Source organism: Zosterops lateralis (genome assembly GCF_965231275.1).
Source record: "Zosterops lateralis genome assembly, chromosome: 8".
Taxonomy (NCBI): Eukaryota; Metazoa; Chordata; class Aves; order Passeriformes; family Zosteropidae; genus Zosterops; species Zosterops lateralis.
This window is the reverse complement of record NC_139768.1, coordinates 33111820-33134128: the sequence shown is the minus strand read 5'-3', so window position 1 is coordinate 33134128 and position 22309 is coordinate 33111820. Positions and strand designations below refer to the sequence as shown.

General features: G+C 47.3%; 1 protein-coding gene across 1 annotated transcript in view; it reads left to right on the top strand.

The window, feature by feature from the left end:
* LOC310912079 (uncharacterized protein) overlaps positions 1 to 22309 on the top strand; it is a gene marked incomplete at its 3' end in the record, with an annotated part of 39182 nt that overhangs the window by 5990 nt on the left and 10883 nt on the right. The window contains exon 7 of the mRNA XM_083866291.1: positions 250 to 432. Within this exon, the coding sequence (XP_083722417.1) occupies positions 250 to 432 (183 nt within the window). The remainder of the gene's footprint in view (positions 1 to 249; positions 433 to 22309) is intronic.

Genomic DNA, 22309 nt, shown 5'->3' with positions numbered 1-22309 from the left:
CTGACTGGAGTCAAACATCTTTATTTCATCTCCTATTGAGACATCTGGTAGCCCCAACGTCATGGATTAATGCTAGAAAACAGGCATAGCAGCACTGGTGAAAACCATAGAGTTAGCTGCTCAAAACAGAGGTTTGTCACTACAGTCCAAGGGACTTAAAAATCTTTTTTGCAGTTTGTTGAGAAACTTTCTGCATCTTAAGAGAAACAGGTTGAAGATTCCGATTTGAGAGCACTATTCCTCAAACAGCTTGCAAGAAGCAATGCCAATGTGGATTGCAGGAGGGTGATTGAGGCCATCCCTGGAGACCCTTCCTTACCAGACATGGTCCAGGCTTGTGCTAATACAGACACCACAGATTGTAAGATGGATGCCTTGGCTACTGCTCTACCATCATCCTCGAAAGGGCTGAAGGGCAAGCAGCAGAAGCAGGTGAATGCACAAGCCAACAAAAAGCAGGGACAACAAAAGCAGAAAGGGAAAACTCTCTTGGTTTTGTGTGGTTGGTGTGGAAAGCCATACCACTATGCAGAGGCCTGCATGGCGAAACTCGATGCCAATGGCCAGCCTTTGTCAGGTTTGGGAAACGGGAAGCTGAGTGCTCGGGGGAAATGTGTGCAGACACAAACACTTCCCCAGGTCCTGATGCCAATGGCTTGCTTGGCCAGCCTGCAGCCAGCACCCATGGCTCAGCCACAGTCAATGTTTGCATGGCAGCAACAGTGGTCTTAGACTCTTGCAAAGTGCACAAAGTCCCCCTGGATGCCTTTGGACCTCTGGGTGAGGGCAAAAGTGCCTTCTTCATGGAGAGTTCTAGTGCCACCCTTCAGGGTATCATTGTGCATCTGGGACTTATTGATGCAGGTTATACAGGACAGATTTGTGCTATGCTTTCCACCCCCACTTGTTGGAGTCCAGGACATCCCTCTGGGCACCCCAGGAAAGTCACAGACCTCAGTAGAGAGGCCTGGGACCTGAGAAAGAAGGTCTGGGGTCTGTGCAGGGGGGTTTGCCTGGCACAGAGCCCAGGAAGACACAGTCTTTGATTTTGGCCCATGAGAAAAACATCCAACACAGAGAGGAATTACAACTCACAAATGTGTAACAGATAGTAGTAGTTAATCACCAGGTAGAAAGTTTTGTAGTTTTGGGATTTTTAGAATGTAGGTGCAAGGTGACAAGATGGAGGAATTAGGGTGGAACCCTGAGTTCTTCTTGTTCTCCCTTGGCATCCATCTTCTGCCGTGACGTGGGCACAAGGTAGTTTGACAGGATTGGGTCAAAGTAGTAATGACCCTTCTAGTATAGTTACTAGGCATGGATATGAAAATAGTAAATAATAAGTACATAGTTATCTGTATAAAGGCAGAGTGACCTCCCATCACAGGGGGAGTCACATCATGTCCGAGCTGCTGTGAACATCTTGGCTGGACACAAAGGACTTGTAAGATAAGAAATAATAAACAACGAGAGAAACCAAGAAAACCAAGACCTTGAGACTCCACTTCATTCTCATGCCAGGCACAGAGTCAAAGCCTTCAGAGGTCAGAGAGAGCAGAGGTCAGGGGGGAAAAAGACCCACTCAAACCATCAGCTTGAAATCTCGGGCAAAAAGAAACTAAAACTCGAGACCCACTCCCCCATCACTATTCCCGAGAAAACTCACATTGCTCAACTTTGTGCCTTTTAATTCTTCTGTTTCTAGGACAGAGAACCAGTGTCAAGGGGACAGCTGCTTCGGATCTACCAGGCTGCCCCAAGTTCCCTGGACTGCAATCATGAGCCACACACGTCCTGAGATGTGGTGTACACTGTGCGTCCCTGGTGCCACCCCGTCAGAGATTCACCTTTGAGGTCTGATAGACACGGGTACAGTTCTGACCATTCTCTCTTTCTCTGCGTGGCTGCTGCAGTGGCCTCTGGATCCTGTGGAGTCACCTGTCACAGGATTGGGTGGTACAGCACGATGCTTTGTGAGCCAGCGGCCTGTGCTGATCACAAACTCAGAGAGACAGTTGGCTATGGTTCATCCTTAAATCACTGTAGCTATTGCCAGCCTCTGGGGGCAGGATGTACTGGTGGCTTGGGGGGTAGGGATTTGGATAGATTTTTGATGGGGGCCACTGTGATGAAGGGCACACCCTGTCCTATGCCTCCTTTATGGTGGCTGGTGGACAAACCCATCTGGGAGAAGCAATGGCCCCTTCCTGAAGAAAAACTAGTTGCCCTTCTTTGAGAACTGGTTCAGGAGCAATTGGGCCAGGGTCATCTTGAGTTTTCTATCAGTCCCTGGAACACTCCTGTCTTTTGCATCAAAAAGAAATCTGGGAAATGGAGGTTGTTACAAGACCTCCAGAAAGCCAATGCTGTGATGGAAAGCATGGGGACACTGCAACCTGGTATGCCATCACCCACCATGCTTCCTGCAGATTGGCTGGTTCTCATCATGGATCTGAAGGATTGTTTCTTTACAATTCCTTTGATTCCTGATGATAAATTGTAATTTGCCTTCACAGTGCCAGCAATTAACAATGCTGAACCTGCACAGTCTTGACACAAGGCATGTGCAATTCTCTGGCCATTTGCCAATGGTAGGTGACCTTGGCCTTGTCTGGAGTTCATAAGCAATTTCCTGATGCCCATTTCTATCATTACATGGGTGATATCCTGGTGGCAGCATCCATTCAGGACTGGCTGCTGAGGATACAGCCTCAACTGCTCAATGCTTTGCATTCCTTTGGGCTGCAGGTGGCTCCAGAGAAGGTTCAACAGCAACCTCCTTGGAAGTATTTGGGAGTCAAAATTTTGGAACAAACGATTCAACACCAAGAGGTGCAATTTGTGCATTCGGTTAAGACACTGAATGATGCACAGAAATTGGTGGGTGTCATTACTTGGTTAGGTCCATATTTGGGACTGACCACGACACAACTGCCTCTACTGTTTGATCTGTTAAAGGGGGACTCTGATTTGAAGTCACCTCGTGCATTGACCCCTGAGGCACGACGAGCACTGGAGGAGGTTCAGCAAGCTGTTTCTGCTCGCCAGGAAAATTGCATTGATCCACTTTGACTGGAGCTTTACAAACAGTGTTGCTCTGCAAAGTGCTCTATAAAACTTGTCAGGGCAGATAACTTATCATATGCCCAGCCACAAGCTACTGCAGGTACCGAAATTAACTGATTTTTCTTTGCAGCCCCAAAATAGTCGGGAGTGGGTGCAAGGACCCACCGTCTTTACTGACGGTTCGGGAAGGACAAGAAAAGCCATTGTTACTTGGCAGGATGGATCTGAGTGGCAGGAGCTGGAAGGTCATGAGACTGGCTCAGCCCAGTTGGTTGAATTGAGGGCTGCTGTCATGGCATTGGAGCGATTTTCCCAGGAACCTTTCAGTTTGGTCATGAGTTCTGCCTATGTGGCAGACATAGCCCAATGACTGGCTCATTCACTTTTGGAAAAAGTCAGCAATGCTACTTTGCTTCATTTGCTGAAAACTTTGTGGTGTGCCATTCAGGCCCGAGTTCACCCATACTACACTCAGCACGTCAGAAGCCATTCCAATCTGCCAGGTTTCATAGCAGCACGTAATGTCAGGGCTGACAAATTGGCTAACCCCACATGGGTGGCACCTCATCCTGATAAACTTGCACAAGCCAAGGCATTGCATGAATTCTTTTATCAGAATTCACATACTTTGCAGAAGCAGTTTCAGTTGACACTAACTGAGGCCCGTGACATTTTCAAATCATGTTTGCGCTGGCTGCCCCTTTACCAGCAGGGGAAAACCCCAGAGGCCTTAGGGCCTTGGAGCTTTGGCAGGCAGATGTCACCCAAGTTGCTGAGTTTGGCTGGCTCAAGTATGTGCATCTCACTGTAGACACCTTCTCCTCTGCAAGGTGGGCTTCTGCTCACACGGGAGAAAAGCCCCACAGTGTCATTGCCCACTGGAGGCAGGCCTTTGCCATTCTAGGCATACCTTCTGCTGTGAACACTGACAATGGTCCTGCTTACACTTCGCAGAAGGTGCAGCAGTTCCTGCAGTTGTGGGGGGTGTCACACAAGTTTAGTATTCCACATTTCCCGACTGGTCAAGCTTTGTAGAATGTGCTCACAATACTTTAAAGTGCGTTCTTCAAAAACAAAAGTGGGGAAAGCAGGGTGAAACCCCGCACAGTCAGTTGGAAAAAGTTTTGTATATGATCGATCCCCTTATGGTGCCACAGAATTCAAATAATCCTCTTATGTTGAACCATCACCTTTCATTACAGGCTTCAGACGAGACACTTCAGCCTCATGTGAAGGTTCAGGTATGAAATTTGGCCACCAAACAGTGGGAAGGTCCCTATGACCTTATCACTTCAGGTCATGGGTATGTGTGTGTCTCCACGGATACTGGGGTGTGCTGGGTACCTGTGAAGTGTGTTCATCCTGACCTGCAACCGCAAAGGCAGAATCCAACCAACAGGCAACCTGAAAACCGCCACCAGAATGAAAGTCATCAAGCGGAGGAATCTCCAAGTGATGACCTGGATGCAGATGAAGTGACTGATAATTCAGATGGTCCCTCCACTAGCAGACACTGAACACTTTGCATTTTTCTTTTCTTTTTCTTTTCCTAAACAGAAAAGGGTGAGATGTAGCCCTGGTTCCATGCCTGAGGTCTTTTGCTTTTCTGAAATTCTTTTCCCAGGGAATTTTCTGTCAACAGGAGAAATGTTTTTGGAACTGTAACTTTGTTATTCATTCCTTTTCCTAGGAGGAACTTCTTCTTGATGTCCCTCTGGTCTGACCAATGTGATTGAAGAGGTTTGCCTTTGTTTCACCAATCAAATTGGTCTGTGTAAAATAGTATAAAAGGGAGACACATCCCAAAACTAAAGGAGTCATTTTCAGCCTTCTGAATCTCTGTGTCATTGTGGTGTAAAACAGCATCACATGGCTGGGCTTCAGTTTTGTCCAGGTGACGTAAGGCAAAGAATGAAACCACAGAGAACCAGGCTTGTGTGCACAGCAGTCCTGGCACAGCTCTCTGCCAGAGATGTAGCTGAGGAGCTTTCTGTTCAGAGTCAGATGACAAGAGAGGCAGAATACAGGGCTAGGTAGCTCTTAGAGGGGAAATGCATGACCCAGAGGTGTTTTGGCAGAAGTAAAACCTAGGAGCGCTTTGCTGCTGGCAGAGGGTTTTCTGTGAGAAGGAGATGATGATTTGCCTCTGTGATAATGAAATGGCACCAGGATACAACAGGGGAAGAACAAAGCCACGGAGCACTGGGCTTGTGTGGGCAGCAGTCCTGTCACAGTTCTCTGGTACAGATGTAGCTGAGAAGCTTTCCGTTTATATTCAGAAGACAAGACAGGCAGAGTACAGGGCTCCTTAGCTCTCAAGAGGGAAAATGCATGACCCAGAGCTGTTTTGGCAGAAACAATGCTTACGAGCACTTCGCTGCCATCACAGTAGATGATGATTCACCTCTGGGAGAATGGAAGCACAACAGGATGCAAAAGACAAAGAACAAAGCCACAGAGCACACGGCTGGTGTGCACCATACAGGCTGTAAGAAAAGCGTGGCTGCGACTCCCTGTCCAGCCAAATACACAGTGGCAAGTCGTAAGGAAGCAGTTCAACGAGAGCTACTTGTGCTGCAACCTATTGCTCTTCCAGCCTTCTGTGGAGGCAATTGCACCTTGCCTTTAGGCTCAGAGATGCAGAGAACACAATTGTACAAACAGTGGAGAAGGGAGAAGGAAGCAGTGATTGGGTGGGTTTGCTGTGACATATGTAAAGGAAAGCAGAATGTACAGCCCTGCCCTGGCTTTTTGTCCTGGGTTGCAGTGTAGGATGTACACAAAGTATTTATTCTATCACCATCTTCATGAACTGTTGAAACCAGGTGGGCTAGTGTTTTCCCAAGGGTGTTTTCTGCTAATGGCCTTTGGGGTGTCTTCTGCTAATGGCCCATTAACGCCTGGCCCATGACTCACAGGTAACTCCCTCCAGGGGTTATCTCTGTTAATGGGCCATCAAGGACCCACTTCACAACTCCTCATCCTATTGTGAGATGCTCTGCCCAGGGGGAGGAGCCAAGCATTCTCACCTGGAGAGAAGCTGGTATGTGGGACAGTGCAAGTAGCCCTGACCCACTGGATTCCCAGAGGAGCAGGGCTACCAGACCTTTCTACAGGATCACTGCTTCAGGAAGAGCACGTCACCTGGACTGCTTCCACCATCCTGCTCAGGTTGTATTCTGACTCTGTCAGTGGTCCTTTGTGTTATCGCATTTATTTTATTTTTACCTATTTTACCTTTTTTCTTATTAAATTATATTTCTGACTTGGAGCCTCCCACTCGTTTTGCTTTCAAACCACGACATTTTTTGGTGCCCAACGTGGGGCAGAGGCACTGAGAAAAGTCAGAACTACAGTTTTGTATTGAAGAAGACGCCTGTTTGCTATGATGCTCAACATGCTTACATGTGTCTTATACCTATATCTCTATATTTTTCCACACATGGAGAACTATCTGCCGGTCTTAATGCTCCTGTGTAGACCAGAGTATGGTACTAAAATTGCCTTATTGGTCTATTATGTCCATTGCTTGATAAACTCCGAGGCAATAAACAGCATTCAGAATATATACCCAGTTTTGGATTCGTTTTCTGGTTTAGGATGCTACATCTAGGGCCTCAACAATCTCACTCAGCCCCTGTGGGGAGGAGTAAAGAATGATTTTTTCCAGATTTTCAGGCATCACACAGCAGTTTTTGAAAATATTGAGTACCCTCTGGATGCCAAGGACAGTATTATGTTATTGTTAGTCCTGCTTTGTCTTCTTTGCACAGCCCTTTGTTTTTTCTGCACCATGCTTAAGATCAGAATACTACCTGGTGTGATACAGCATGTCCTTAAAGAAGAGGAAGAGGGAAAGAGAAGCAAAGCAACAGCATCAGCATCTACACAGACTGTCACAGAGGAGAAGGGAACCAAAGGTAAGGCAACAGTGTCCTCATCTACACAGACCATCACAGAGGAGAAAGAAGCCAAAAGTGATTCAACAGTGTCCGTGTCTACACAGACTGTCACAGAGGAAAAAGGAACCAAAGGCAGGGCAACAGTGTTCTCATCTACGCAGACCATCACAGAGGAAAAAGAAGCCAAAAGTGAGGCAACAATGTCCACATCTATGCAGACTGTCACAGAGGAGAAAGGAACCAAAGGTGCCGTCAGCATCTCCACACAAACCATCACTGAACTGGAACAACCTAAACCAGTAGCAGTTGCCACCACTCAGAAAAAGAAGTCAAAGAGCAAATCAGTCTGTGTAGTGACTGACGAGGATGCAGCAGGACCTTCACAGCCAGCAGAGGAGACAGAGATAAAGATTATTACTTGCTCTCTATCCCTGGGTGAGCTGCGTGACCTGCAAAGGGAATTCACCTGCCAGACCAACAAGTCCATCCTGACCTGGCTGCTCCGCATCTGGGACGCTGCAGCCAATGACACCATTCTGGATGGAACTGAGGTCAGGCAAACTGGGATCGCTGTCCTGGGATGTGGTCATTGACCAGGGGATTGGGAAAACCCAAGAACCTCTCAGCTTCTGGCAGCGACTGCTAACAAGTGTGAAAGACAGATACCTTTGTAAAGAAGACCTCCAAGTGCACCAAGGAAAATGGAGCACAATAGAACAAGGTATCCAACGCCTGAGGGAATTGGCTGTGCTGGAGATAATTTTTTCAGAAAACGAGAGATTTCCTAAAAACCCAGATGATGTCCAGTGCACATCATGGATGTGGCTGAGACTTGCACGGCTTGGACCAGAGATGCACTCACGTTACCTGGCAACACTGCAATAGAGGGAAGGTGAAGACAAGGTGGGTGTCTTGGCTAATAAATTAAGAATTTACGAGGACACTGTCACCGCCCCAGTTCGTACCCATGTCTCATCTGTGGAAACGCAACTGCCTGAGCAAGTCCTGAGCTTGATTGAAGAAGGCCATCAAAAACTGAAAAAAAAACCTTAAGGAAGAAATTTATCATATTTCACCAGAGCCAATGAGAGTCTCTGCCATTAGGAGCAGGCGTCCCCCAGCCAGGGAGAGAGGATTCACACCACAAAGTAACTTCTGGTCTTTTCTTCGAGAGCATGGAGAAGACATGAAGAAGTGAGATAGAAAACCCACCTCCTCCTTAGCAGCCCGGGTACGTGAACTGAAAAGAGAAACACCTACCACAAGAAGCCCATCTAGAATCAAGGTTGCCCCAGTCTCTTGTGCACAGAGCTGCAGACGGTACAGGAATAATGATATGACTGATCCTCTTGAAGGGACCTCAGAAACATACGTACAGAAAGAGAACAATATATGCCATGACCAGAAATAGAGGGGCCCTGCCTCTAGCCAGGTAGAGGGAAGGAATAATCGGATCTACTGGACTGTGTGGATCCAATGGCCTGGCACATCTGACCCACAAGAATATACGGTGTTGGGTGACACTGGGGCCCAATGTACCATGATGCCATCAAGGTATGTGGGAACAGAATCCATCTCTATTTCTGGGGTGACAGGAGGGTCCCAGGAACTGACTGTATTAGAGGCTGAAGTGAGTTTAACTAGGAACGAGTGGCAAAAACACCCCATCGCAACTGGTCCAGAGGCCTCATGCATTCTCGGCATAGACTATCTCAGGAATGGATATTTCAAAGACCCGAAGGGATATCGCTGGGCTTTTGGGATAGCCGCAGTTGAGAAAGAAAACATCAGACAGTTGAACACTTTGCCTGGTCTCTCAGATGACCCCTCTGGTGGGACTTCTGGGACTTCTCAGAGTTGAAGAACAACAGGTACCAACTGCCACAACAACAGTACACTGCCACCAATACCGCACTAGCAGAGACTCTGTGATTCCCATACATGAGATGATTCGTAAACTGGAGAGCCAAGGGGTGGTCAGTAAGACTCATTCACCTTTCAACAGCCCAATATGGCCTGTGCCTAAGTCCAGTGGAGAATGGAGACTGACGGTGGATTACCGTGCTCTGAATGAAGTCACGCCACCACTGAGCGCTGCTGTACCAGACATGTTAGAGCTTCAATATGAGCTGGAGTCCAAGGCAGCAAAGTGGTATGCGACCATTGACATTGCCAATGCCTTCTTCTCCATCCCTTTGGCAGCACAGTGCAGGCCTGTTTGTCTTTCACCTGGAGGGGCGTGCAGTACACCTGGAACCAACTGCCCTAGGGGTGGAAACACAGCCCCACCATCTGCCATGGGCTGATCCAGGCTGCACTGGAGAAGGGTGAGGCTCTGGAACATCTGCAGTACATCAATGACATCATTGTGTGGGGGAACACCGCAGGGGAGGTCTTCGAGAAAGGAGAGAAAATTATCCAAATTCTGCTGAAAGCTGGTTTTGCCATTAAACAAAGTAAAGTTAAGGGACTGGCTCAAGAAATCCAGTTCCTGGGAGTCAAGTGGCAAGATGGACATCGCCAAATCCCCACAGAGATAATAAACAAGATCACTGCCATGTTCCCACCTGCCAACAAGAAGAAAACACAAGCTTTCCTAGGTGCCATAGGCTTCTGGAGGATGCACATTCCTGAGTACAGTCAGATTGTGAGCCCTCTCTATCTGGTCACCCGCAAGAAGACTGATTTCCACTGGGGCCCTGAACAGCAACAAGCCTTTGCCCAGATCTAGCAGGAGATCACTCATGCAGTAGCCCTTGGCCTAGTCAGGATGGGACCAGATGTGAAGAATGTGCTCTACTCTGCAGCCAGGAACAACGGTCTGTCCTGGAGCCTGTGGCAGAAGGTGCCTGGGGAGACTCGAGGCCGACCATTGGGATTCTGGAGCCGAAGTTACAGAGGCTCCGAACTACACTCCCACAGAGAAAGAGATCTTGGCCGCCTATGAAGGAGTTCAAGCTGCCTCAGAAGTGATTGGCACTGAAACACAGCTGCTTCTGGCACCCCAATTACCAGTGCTGGGGTGGATGTTTAAGGGAAAGGTTCCCTCCACACATCACGCCACTGACACCACATGGAGCAAATGGATTGCTCTCATCACACAGCGCGCCCGTATTGGAAACCCAAATCGCCCTGGGATTCCAGAAGTTATAACAAACTGGCCAGAAGGTGAGACTTTTGGATTTACGTTTGAAGAAGAAGAAAAGCAAGTAACACATGCCAAGGAAGCCCCACCATATAATGAGCTACCGGAGACTGAAAGACGAAATGCTCTCTTCACTGATGGCTCCTGCCTAATTGTAGGCGCTAACCGGAAATGGAAGGCTGCAGTTTGGAGCCCCACACAACGAGTTGTACAGGCTACCGAGGGACAAGGTGGGTCGAGTCAGGTTGCAGAGCTTAAAGCTGTCCAGCTAGCTTTGGATATTGCTGAACGAGAGAAATGGCCGAGGCTCTATCTCTACACTGACTCATGGATGGTAGCTAATGCTCTGTGGGGATGGCTGAATCACTGGAAAAAGGCCAACTGGCAGTGCAGAGGAAAACCCATCTGGGCCGCTGACATTTGGCAGGACATCGCTGCCCGAGTAGAGAGACTGACCATGAAGGTTCGACACATGGACGCGCACGTACCCAAGAGCCGGGCTAATGAGGAGCATCGCAACAATGAGCAGGTGGACAAAGCTGCCAAGGTGAAAGTATCACAGGTGGATCTAGACTGGCAGCACAAAGGAGAACTGTTCCTAGCTCGTTGGGCCCATGATGCCTCAGGTCATCAGATAAGAGATGCGACATACCAATGGGCCCGTGACCGAGGGGTGGACCTTACTATGGACAGCATCTCACAGGTCATCCACACCTGTGTGACCTGCACTGCAATCAAACAGGCCAAGCGAGTGAAGCCTCTGTGGTATGGTAGACAATGGCTGAAGTACAGGTATGGGGAAGCCTGGCAAATTGACTACATCACCCTTCCCCAAACCCGCCAAGGAAAGCGCTACGTGCTGACCATGGTGGAAGCCACCACTGGATGGCTGGAAACCTACCCTGTGCCTCATGCCACTGCCCGGAACACCATCCTGGGCCTGGAAAAACAAGTCCTGTGGAGACACAGCATCCCTGAGAGAATTGAGTCGGACAATGGGACCCATTTCAAAAACAGCCTTATAAACACCTGGGCTAGAGAACATGGTATTGAATGGATATATCACATTCCTTATCACGCACCAGCTGCTGGAAAAGTTGAACGGTGCAATGGACTACTAAAGACTGCCCTGAAGGCACTTGGCAGGGAGACCTTCAAGAATTGGGAAATGAACTTAGCCAAAGCTACCTGGATGGTCAACACCCGAGGGTCTATCCATCGAGGTGGTCCTGCCCAGTCTGAACCCTTGCACACAGTGGATAGAGATAAAGTCCCTGCAGTACATATGAAAGGTATTTTAGGGAAGACTGTTTGGATTAATCCTACCTCAGAAAAAGGCAGACCCATCCGTGGGATTGTCTTTGCTCAAGGACCTGGTCACACTTGGTGGGTAATGCAGAAAGATGGGGAAACCCATTGTGTACCACAGGGAGACTTAATTTTAAGTGAGAACAGTGTGTAACATTTTATTCTCTATGTGTATGCATATCTTTGTAAGAATGTATTGATTTGGATATGATGTAGACGGTAATAGAATAAGGGGCGGATTATGTCCTGGGTTTTAGTGAAGGATGTACACAAAGTATTTATTCTATCACCATCTTCATGAACTGTTAAACCAAGCGAGGCAGTGTCTTCCCAGGCCCCCTTCCTTTGGGCTGTTTTCTGCTAATGGCCCATCAACGCCTGGCCCATGACTCACAGGTAACTCCCTCCAGGAGCTATCTCTGTTTAATGGGCCATCAAGGACCCACTTCACAACTCATCATCCCTGTACAAGTATCCGATATCAGGGACAAGGTATTCTGCAAACCTGAGATATTCTAGAATATGTGGTTTTATTGCAAGGGTCGTGGGTAGAAAGGGCCTTCCCTTCAGCCACCAGCCTCGGCTGAAGGGAAGTCCGAGAGAGAGAGGGAGAGAGAGCAAGAGGGTATGCTGGCAAGAAGAGGGGAGAGAGCTAGAGAAACGTGGCAGGGGTCAGAGTGCAGGGGGAAGAGAGAAGAGAAGAGGGGCGAAAGGTAGGAGAGCCAAGACAAGAGCGTAGGGGAAGAGAAGAGAAGAGAAGAGAAGAGAAGAGAAGAGAAGAGAAGAGAAGAGAAGAGAAGAGAAGAGAAGAGAAGAGAAGAGAAGAGAAGAGAAGAGAAGAGAAGAGAAGAGAAGAGAAGAGAAGAGAAGAGAAGAGAAGAGAAGAGAAGAGAAGAGAAGAGAAGAGAAGAGAAGAGAAGAGAAGAGAAGAGAAGAGAAGAGAAGAGAAGAGAAGAGAAGAGAAGAGAAGAGAAGAGAAGAGAAGAGAAGAGAAGAGAAGAGAAGAGAAGAGAAGAGAAGAGAAGAGAAGAGAAGAGAAGAGAAGAGAAGAGAAGAGAAGAGAAGAGAAGAGAAGAGAAGAGAAGAGAAGAGAAGAGAAGAGAAGAGAAGAGAAGAGAAGAGAAGAGAAGAGAAGAGGGGCAGAGGGAAAGCCAAGAGCGCAGGGACCAGAGAGTGAGGTTCTGGTTCCAATCCATTCTATCTCCTTTTGTGATGAATATTCTAATTTACAGTGACCAACCATTACAAGACACAAAACCCTATAGAATCTACATACAGCCTATAAGAACTACTACATTACCATGTGTTATATTTTAAACTCTAAAAACTACTCTTTAGACTTTTCTGTTTTGCTACATTGACCTTTGGATCCCTTAGCCAGCAGAAAGGTATTGTTCAATCCAAAGGGATTCTCCTTCAGCTGGCTAGGCTATTGTCTTTAGGTTATATAGTAACTAAGACTCGGTATCCTACAACTCAAAGTACGCTTTCATTTCGATTACAGGTTTCACATTTTCAGAATCTTTTGCTAAGCAATCAAATTTATAAGGTTTCCCTGATTCATCTTTCCCAACACATCCCACTGTGAGATGCTCTGCTCAGGGGGAGGAGCCAAGCATTCTCACCTGGATATAATTTGGGATTTGGGACAGGACAAGCAGCCCTTACCTACTGGATTCCCAGAGGACCAGAGCTACCAGACCTTTCTACAGGATCACTGCTTCAGGAAGACCATCTCATCTGGACTGCCTCCACCACCCTGCTCAGGTTGTATTCTGACTCTGTCAGTGGTCTTTTGTATTATTGCATTTATTTTGTTTTATGCTATTTTATTTTATTTTATTTTATTTTACCTTTTTACCTTTCTTCTTACTAAATTGTATTTTTGACTTGGAGTCTCTCACTCGCTTTGCTTTCAAACCACAACAGCCTCTCAGTGTCAATCCCTGGTTGTTCCAGCCCCTCACCTTTCAGTCGATGCTTACCCCTTCCCCTTGTTCTAGAAGTTTCCACGTTCCTTGACATCTTGTTGGTTCATCAGCTTTGCCCCCTCCCGTTTGTATCCCCTCATTGGTTGCAACCTTCTAGACCACCCCTTAGGATCCTGCCCCACTGAGCTGTTATTGGTTCCCATGTTGTACCACTCCTGTTTAAAAAACCCTGTCCCCCTGTGATCCGTGCTCTCTGTCCCTGAACTCTTTGACTGCAGTAAATTCGTGGTTGGAACCTCACATCGAGAGCCTCTCCCTACTCCTTTATCCGGTCCCAGTTGCAACTTGCTTCATTTGTCTTGGAGTTGTGAACCCCAAAGGTCCTGTTCTAGGCACTCTCTGCACCTTGGCATCTCCCCACTCCTGCTGTGGAGCTCCACTCTAAACCTAGCCAGGGCTTCGGAGACCTGAGAGGAGACATCTCCTAATCGTTAATTTTGTATTTTTTATTAAACTTATAAATTCTTCTGAGAAAGTGAACCTTGTTTTTCACAATTTGCGAGCTCTTTGCTGGGATATACCTTGTCTCTGAAACCCCAGGTGACCCAGAGCAGGAGGGACACCCTGCCTGATTTTGGCGGCCTCACTCTGTTTTTCCTGGTATGAATTAGAGATTGCAGGTCAAACACCCAAAGAGACGAGAAAGGAGAAAATAAAGCAAAGGGAAAAAAGCTCCCTAAATCTGCAGGATTTTTTGCTCCATAAAATCTTGTGCACGAAGATCCAGAAAAAGAAAAAAAGGATTGAGAGTATTTTTTCAGCGTGTGGGTACAGAGGGGTTTGCAAGAAGTGCAAATGAGACCCTGTCAGAGTATGCCCAGACTGGTGAAGTGATTTGGAGTCTTGAGGACTGTGGTTTCATTCTTTCGCGAGAAAAGTGGCCAGGAAAAAGAGAAAATGAAAGATTAAAGGCGTGAGAGAAACGCCCCCGGGTGGCTGGGACAGGGTCCCAGGGGAAAAGGATTGGAACCCCTTTTTGAGGACAGGAACTAACAGTTTCTCAGTATAATCCACTGAGAAATGGGATTAAAAATAAAAAAAAAAAAAGGAAAGAAAGGGGTCCCCTATATATGTTTTGGGGTTTTTTTTGCCAGATTGAGGAAAAAAACACAAAAAGGTTCAAAGGTATAAGGTTTGTAATATATGTTGCAAAATAATTTGTGCAAAAAAATTAAGAACTACAGCATTTGTGTAACCAAAGCCAGTGATGGGGAGAAAGCGATTTGCACCAGGTGATAAGGGAAGAGGGATTCAGATACCAAGCAAGGATAAGCTGTCTCCAAAGATGTTTATTCCAAAAGATTTTTATTCTGTCTGGCAAGGCCCCAGTGATATGCATTCGCTATGCATCAACAATAAGATAGTATTTATTGCCAAAGATGTTTATTCCAGAACAGAATTCCAGTAAGATGAATTATTCACCCATTCCAGGAAACTTTTTGTCAGACCAGCAGCAAGAAAAGAAAAATACATGAATATGCTAAAAGGATAAGATCAACAGAGGAGTGAGAAGGTCCCCCCTGTACCCGGCTCTGCCAGAAAATGTATAAAACAGGATCCTAGAGGGGTGAACCACAGGGATTCAGAGCAATAGAGTCCAAATTTGGTTCACTCAGTGTCAATCACCAGCACCGTTTTGCTTGTGGCTTTTTCAAAACTTATACTTTGATTATTTAATAAATTCTCTTCAATTATTAAATTGATTGATTCATTTATAACAAATTTGGTGACCTCAATGTGATCTGATTTTGGATTTACGGTTTCCCTTCTCCAATCAGGGGGTACCCTGCTGATTAAGCGGCCTGACGGTGTAGGAGAACTGGCAGACCCGATTGGATTCCGAACAACAAATTGAGATGGGAGCCATAAGCAAAAGGGGAAAAAGAAACAAGCTCCCAGAGAGACCTAGGGAGGACCCAGGAGAGGGCCCTCTGAACCGCGGCGCATTTTACTCATAAAAATTCTATGTCCACAGAGATCCACACAGGAAAAGTGACTAAGTACTGAGAGGTTGAGTGGGAGGGGTCAAGCGTGTGAATGAGACATGATAATATCACAGGGCAAAAGCAGGCCCCAAAATCATAGTTCTGTACTCCCACGAGGGACCGGTTGGTTGCGGGGGAAGCAAATCTGATGGGAGGCTCATTACATACGTAAAATCCAAAACTCGGGAAGAAGTTCAGACTTCGGCCACAGGAAGGCTAAAGAGGGAAAGATATGCCATCAGGAATTTGTGGGACTGGTAAGCCTTGTCAGCTTAGGACCAGGAAGGTCCAGGGAAAGACAGAGAGAGAAATAAAGGGGAGCTCATTACCGGTCAAAACCCTGCAGGTCGGTTCTCTGCCGGACTTGTGAATCGGTAATACTGAATCAATTAGGCATGGTACATACCAGCTCAAATTAGAAATCTCTGTGACTGAGTTGCAAGCAGAGGAGTGATTGAGGAGTCAGACTGTAATACCTGTTAAAGGGGACAAAGAAAAAGCAAAACCCAGGGGGAGACCTAGAAACCCTTGGGAGAAAAGGAGAACAATATACCAGAAATCCCACTGGATAGTCCACTGGGATTGATGCTAGAACACTGGGTAGCGTGTCTCTCAAGGAAAGGAAAATCTAAAGAAAAAATTATTCATTATTGCTTAGAAGTTTGGGGAGGGAAGGAGATTAGGGGCCATTTGATTCGGCCCATATTTGCAACTTTTGAGGAGTGGGCATGTCATACCCCAAAATACTTATGTGAATAGCAAGAAACTGTGGGACCAAGAGGAGAGGGACGATGCAAAGATATGGGAGGGAACAGAAGTTAGATTATTTACAGTAAAGACCAGAAAAGGAACTGAGACCAAGAGTGAGACATGGGAACCTTTGGACAACGTACCCTCTCTGTATCTAATGCCCCTGCCTCTGCCCCCCCAAGGACAGGCACCCCTACTCATACCCCCTGTGCCTCTGCCCCCCCATGGGCAGGCACTGCTGACCCAACCCCCACATCCCAGCCTTCAGCTTCAGTCCCCACAACCACCCAACCCCCATCCCAGCCTGCAGGAGCCACAAAATCAACCGCTCCCTCTGAGGCAATGTATTCTCCCCCTGAGAGGAGAACACAGTGTAAGATAAAAGAAAAGATTAATAGCGAGGATAGTGAAAATAAAGAGAAAGAGAAAAAGGGGCACAATCTTCTCCCATTGAGGGAAGTGCCAACTGCTCTGGGAGTTAGTTATAGAATATGTGAATGTGCCAATTAATATGGGAGATGTAAGAGCCTTCAAAAGGAGATGGGAAGATTGATGGATGATCCCCTAGGGCTATCAGACAGGCTTGACCAGTATTTGGGACCCCGTATTTACTCTTGGGATGATATGCAGGCAATACTAAGAACACTATTTAATATCAAAGAGAGAGAAATGATCAGACAGGCTGGGATGTGAGCACTGAAACCCACAAGGTGTGCCTGGGAATCAGAAATGGCCAAACCAAAGACCCAGGTAGGATGTACAAATGGAAGATGGCCAACAAAATATGATAGACTTAAGAAATATAATAATACAAGGCATTTGGGAAGTGGTCCCTAGTCTCGGGTTGGGTTTCTCACCTGAGATTCAGGTTGTTAAAAGTCCTTGGCCCTCTAAAAGCCCTGAGTCGCATTGCAAGAAAAAAGTGGAGTCTTCAAGGCCTTGTTTTCAGGTTTCTTGTGTTATTATTTGATATCTCAAAATTTTCCCCGCTCCCAGCCAAGGTCCGGACAGTGGCTGAGACATGAGGTGACTGCCCATCGATGGGACGTCACCTTACTTTTATACAGATAGCTATGTGTCGGTTATTTACAATTTTATACCAATACCTAATGCCTATACTAACAGGGTCACTTCTACTTTGACCCTCTCCACTCTAACTACCTTGTGCCATCACCACCTCAGAAGATGGAGAACAAGGAAGAAGGAGAGGAACTCAAGGCACCACCCTAATTCCTCCATTTTGTCCCCCACTTACCTCTATTCTATGAACCCCAAAACTACTAAATTTTTCATCTTGTGCTGTGCTAAACTACTGTTTTCACAACTTTGTGGTTTGTAATTCCTCTCTTAGTGTTGGAATCCTCTCCTATGGACTAAAATCAAACCCAGTGTCTTCCTGGGCTCTGTGCCAAGGTGTCCAAACCCCCTGGACTGGCTCTACGCCCCTGTGTCCAGGGCTCAAATGCCCTTTCTTGGGTCCCAGGTCATCCAAGGGGATGCCCTGGACTCTTACACCTAGAGGGCAGAACATTAGTAAAGTATTTAGAGAATTCCATGGAACAGACAAGTCCCCCACAGACTGGTTGGAAAGGTTACGAAAGAGCCTGCAGGTTTATTCAGGAATAGATCCTAATTCCCCAGTAGGAGAGGTATTATTGAAAACCCAATTTGTAGCAAAGTCATGGGAGGATATACAGAGGAAGCTTGAAAAGTTAGAAAATTGGCAGGAAAGGGGATTACAAGAGCTACTGAGGGAAGCTCAGAAGGTGTATGTGAGGAGAGATGAAGAAAAACAGAAAATTCAAGCAAAAGTGTTGGTTGCAGCTGTTAGGGAAGTTCAAAAGCAGGAACGCCTCCAAAGCCCTGTGAGGTCAGTGCAGAGCCATGAAACCCAAAGGAGGCAGCCTGTCCCACAGAGAAAAACATCTGAGAATCCAAGGGAACCCCTTGAATGCTACTACTGCAGGAAGAAGGAGCACTTAAAAAGGAATTGCAGGAAAAGGATGAAGAATGAGAAAATTTTTCAAGAAGACTAGGGGTGTTGGGGGCTTTTATTTTGGGGTCCAGGACATCTAAAGAGCCCTTGGTAAAATTAAAACTAGGACCCCAAAAGGAGGAGGTGTTCTTTCTGGGTGACTCAGGAGCCGAACGTCCCACTGTCCAAAGACTGCCAAAAGGGTGCACAAGAAGCAAAGACACAGTGATGGTAATAGGAGCTAAAGGGGAACCCTTTAGGGTCCCAGTTATTGAAGATGTAGAAATACAGTCAGAGACTAGGACTTGTTTAGGAAATATGTTGTTGGTTGAAGAAGCAGATTATAATTTATTAGGAAGAGATTTGATGGTAGCCCTAGGAATAAATCTGATAATACAAGGACCACATCTGCTTGTAAGCCTGTACAGATTAACTGAAGAAGGTGAGAATAAGATTGATCCCAACGTTTGGCATTCCCAAGGAGAGGCTGGAAGGAAGTCTGGAAGGTTGGAAATGGAGCCATTCTCATTGAAATAGAGAGGCCAGAGGATCCAATTAGAATTAAACACTACCCCATTTCAGGGAAGAAAGGGATTAAAACCTGGGATAGATGAACTAGTGAAAAGGGGAACTTTGGAGCCGTGTAAGTCAAGGCACAACAAACCTATCTTGGCCATATGGAAAACAGATGGAAGCTATAGGCTAGTCCAAGATCTGAGGGCTGTGAATGAGAACAAAAACACGTTTTCCTGTAGCAGCAAATCCATATACTCTTTTAAACCGAATTTCTCCTGAAGACACCTGGTATAGTGTAATAGACTTGAAAGATGCCTTTTGGACCTGTCCATTAGCCGAAGAGAGCTGGGATTATTTTGCCCAGTGGGAGGACCCTGAAACAAGAAGCAACAGTTCAGGTGGACATCTTTACCATAGGGGTCTGTAGATTCTCCCAACCTGTTCGGCCAAGCACTCAAACAATTATTAAGTCAGTTTGTGCCAGCAAAGAAGATTAAACTTTTGCAGTATATTGACAACCTGTTAATAGCTGCTCCAAAAGAGGAAGACGTAAGGGCAACCACCATAGCATTATTGAACTTCTTCGAAATAAAAGGATGAAAGATTTCAAAACCAAAGCTGCAGTTTACAGAGCCCGAGGTCAAGTACTTAGGGCACTGGATCATGAAAGGGAATTAGATCCCGAAAGAGTCGTGGGAATCATTGCATTTCCCCCTCTATGAACAAAAAGCGAAGTCAGACAGTTATTGGGATTTTGGGGTATTTCAGAGAGTGGATTGAGGGGGATAGTGAGACGGTGAAATTGACTACACATAAAATAAAATGGACAAAACAAAATGAAGAAGGGTTTAAAGAATTAAAGATGAAGCAGCTGTGGACCTCTCCAAAGTTGTGAGTCATTCAGGAGCCAGGGGTGGACCTCCCTGAGTTGCTGAGGGCCCCATGGTTAGAAGGTGAAGCAGGTGTGGAGCTCTGCACAGTTGTGGGTCATTCAGGAGCCAAGGGTGAAGCTCCCTGAGTGACTGAAACACCCAATGTAAGAAGGTGAAGCAGGTGTGGAGCTCTCCAGAGTTGGGAGTCATTCAGGAGCCAGGGGTGGAGCTTCCTGAGTTTCTCAGGTCCCCATTGTAAGAAGGTGAAGCAGGTGTGGAGCTCTCCACAGTCGTGAGTCATTCAAAAGCCAGGGGTGGAGCTCCCTGAGTGACTGAAACACCCAATGTAAGAAGGTGAAGCAGCTGTGGACTCTCCAGAGTTGTGAGTCATTCAGGAGCCAGGGATGGAGCTCCCTGAATTTCTCAGGGCCCCACAGTAAGAAGGTGAAGCAGGTGTGGAGCTCTCCAGAGATGTGAGTCATTCAGGAGCCATGGGTGGAGCTCCCTGAGGTGCTCAGGGCCGAATTGTAAGACGGTACAGCAGGTGTGGAGCTCTCCAGAGTTATGAGTCATTCAGGAGCCAGGAGTCGAGCTCCCTGAGTGACTGAAACACCCAATGTAAGAAGGTGAAGCAGGTGTGGAGCTCTGCACAGTTGTGGGTCATTCAGGAGCCAGGGGTGGAGCTCCCTGAGTTCCTGAAACACCCAATGTAAGAAGGTGAAGCAGGTGTGGAGCTCTCCAGAGTTGTGAGTCATTCAGGAGCCAGGAGTCGAGCTCCCTGAGTTTCTGAAGGCCCCATGGTTAGAAGGTGAAGCAGGTGTGGAGCTCTCCACAGTCGTGGGTCATTCAGGAGCCATGGGTGGAGCTCCCTGAGTTCCTGAAACACCCAATGTAAGAAGGTGAAGCAGGTGTGGAGCTCTCCAGAGTTGTGGGTCATTCAGGAGCCAGGAGTGAAGCTCCTTAAGTGACTGAAACACCCAATGTAAGAAGGTGAAGCAGGTGTGGAGCTCTCCACAGTCGTGCATCATTCAGGAGCCAGGGGTAGAGCTCCCTGAGTTTCTCAGGGCCCCATTGTAAGAAGGTGAAGCGGGTGTGGAGCTCTCCTGAGTTGTGAGTCATTCAGGAGCCAGGGATGGAGCTCCCTGAGTGACTGAAACACCCAATGTAAGAAGGTGAAGCAGGTGTGGAGCTCTGCACAGTTGTGGGTCATTCAGGAGCCAGGGGTGGAGCTCCCTGAGTGACTGAAACACCCAATGTAAGAAGGTGAAGCAGGTGTGGAGCTCTCCAGAGTTGTGAGTCATTCAGGAGCCAGGGGTGGAACTCCCTGAGTGACTGAAACACCCAGTGTAAGAATGTGAAGCAGGTGTGGAGCTCTCCAGAGTTGTGAGTCATTCAGGAGCCAGGGGTGGAACACCCTGAGTGAATGAAACACCCAATGTAAGAAGGTGAAGCAGGTGTGGAGCTCTCTACAGTTGTGAGTCATCCAGGAGCCAGGGGTCGTGGTCCCTGAGTTTCTGAGGGCCCCATGGTTAGAAGGTGAAGCAGGTGTGGAGCTCTGCACAATTGTGGGTCATTCAGGAGCCAGGGGTGGAGCTCCTTGAGTTCCTGAAACACCCAATGTAAGAAGGTGAAGCAGGTGTGGAGCTCTGCACAACTGTGGGTCATTCAGGAGCCAGGGGTGGAGCTCCTTGAGTTCCTGAAAAACCCAATGTAAGAAGGTGAAGCAGGTGTGGAGCTTTCCACCATTGTGAGTCATTCAAAAGCATGGGGTTGAACACCCTGAGTGACTGAAACACCCAATGTAAGAAGGTGAAGCAGGTGTGGAGCTCTCCAGAGTTGGGAGTCATTCAGGAGCCAGGGGTGGAGCTCCCTGAGTGACTGAAACACCCAATGTAAGAATGTGAATCAGATGTGAAGCTCTCTACAGTTGTGAGTCATTCAGGAGCTAGGGTGGAGCTCCTTGAGTTCCTGAAACACCCAATGTAAGAAGGTGAAGCAGGTGTGGAGCCCTGCACAATTGTGGGTCATTCAGGAGCCAGGGGTGGAGCTCTTTGAGTTCCTGAAACACCCAATGTAAGAATGTGAAGCAGGTGTGGAGCTCTGCACAGTTGTGGATCATTCAGGAGCCAGGGGTGGAGCTCCCTGAGTGACTGAAACACCCAATGTAAGAAGGTGAAGCAGGTGTAAAGCTCTCCAGAGTTGTGAGTCATTCAGGAGCCAGGGGTGGAGCTCCCTGAGTGACTGAAACACCCAATGTAAGAAGGTGAAGCAGGTGTGGAGCTCTCCAGAGTTGTGAGTCATTCAGGAGCCAGAGGTGAAGCTCCCTGAGTTGCTTAGGGCCCCATGGTTAAAAGGTGAAGCAGGTGTGGAGCTCTCCAGAGTTGGGAGTCATTCAGGAGCTAGGGTGGAGCTCCTTGAGTTCCTGAAACACCCAATGTAAGAAGGTGAAGCAGGTGTGGAGCTCTGCACAGTTGTGGGTCATTCAGGAGCCAGGGGTGGAGCTCCCTGAGTGACTGAAACACCCAATGTAAGAAGGTGAAGCAGGTGTGGAGCTCTCCAGAGTCGTGAGTAATTCAAAAGCATGGAGTTGAACACCCTGAGTGACTGAAACACCCAATGTAAGAAGGTGAAGCAGGTGTGGAGCTCTGCACAGTTGTGAGTCATTCAGGAGCCAGGGGTGGAGCTCCCTGAGTTTCTCAGGGCCCCATGGTTAGAATGTGAAGCAGGTGTGGAGCTCTCCAGAGATGTGAGTCATTCAGGAGCCATGGGTGGAGCTCCCTGAGTTTCTCAGGGCCAAAT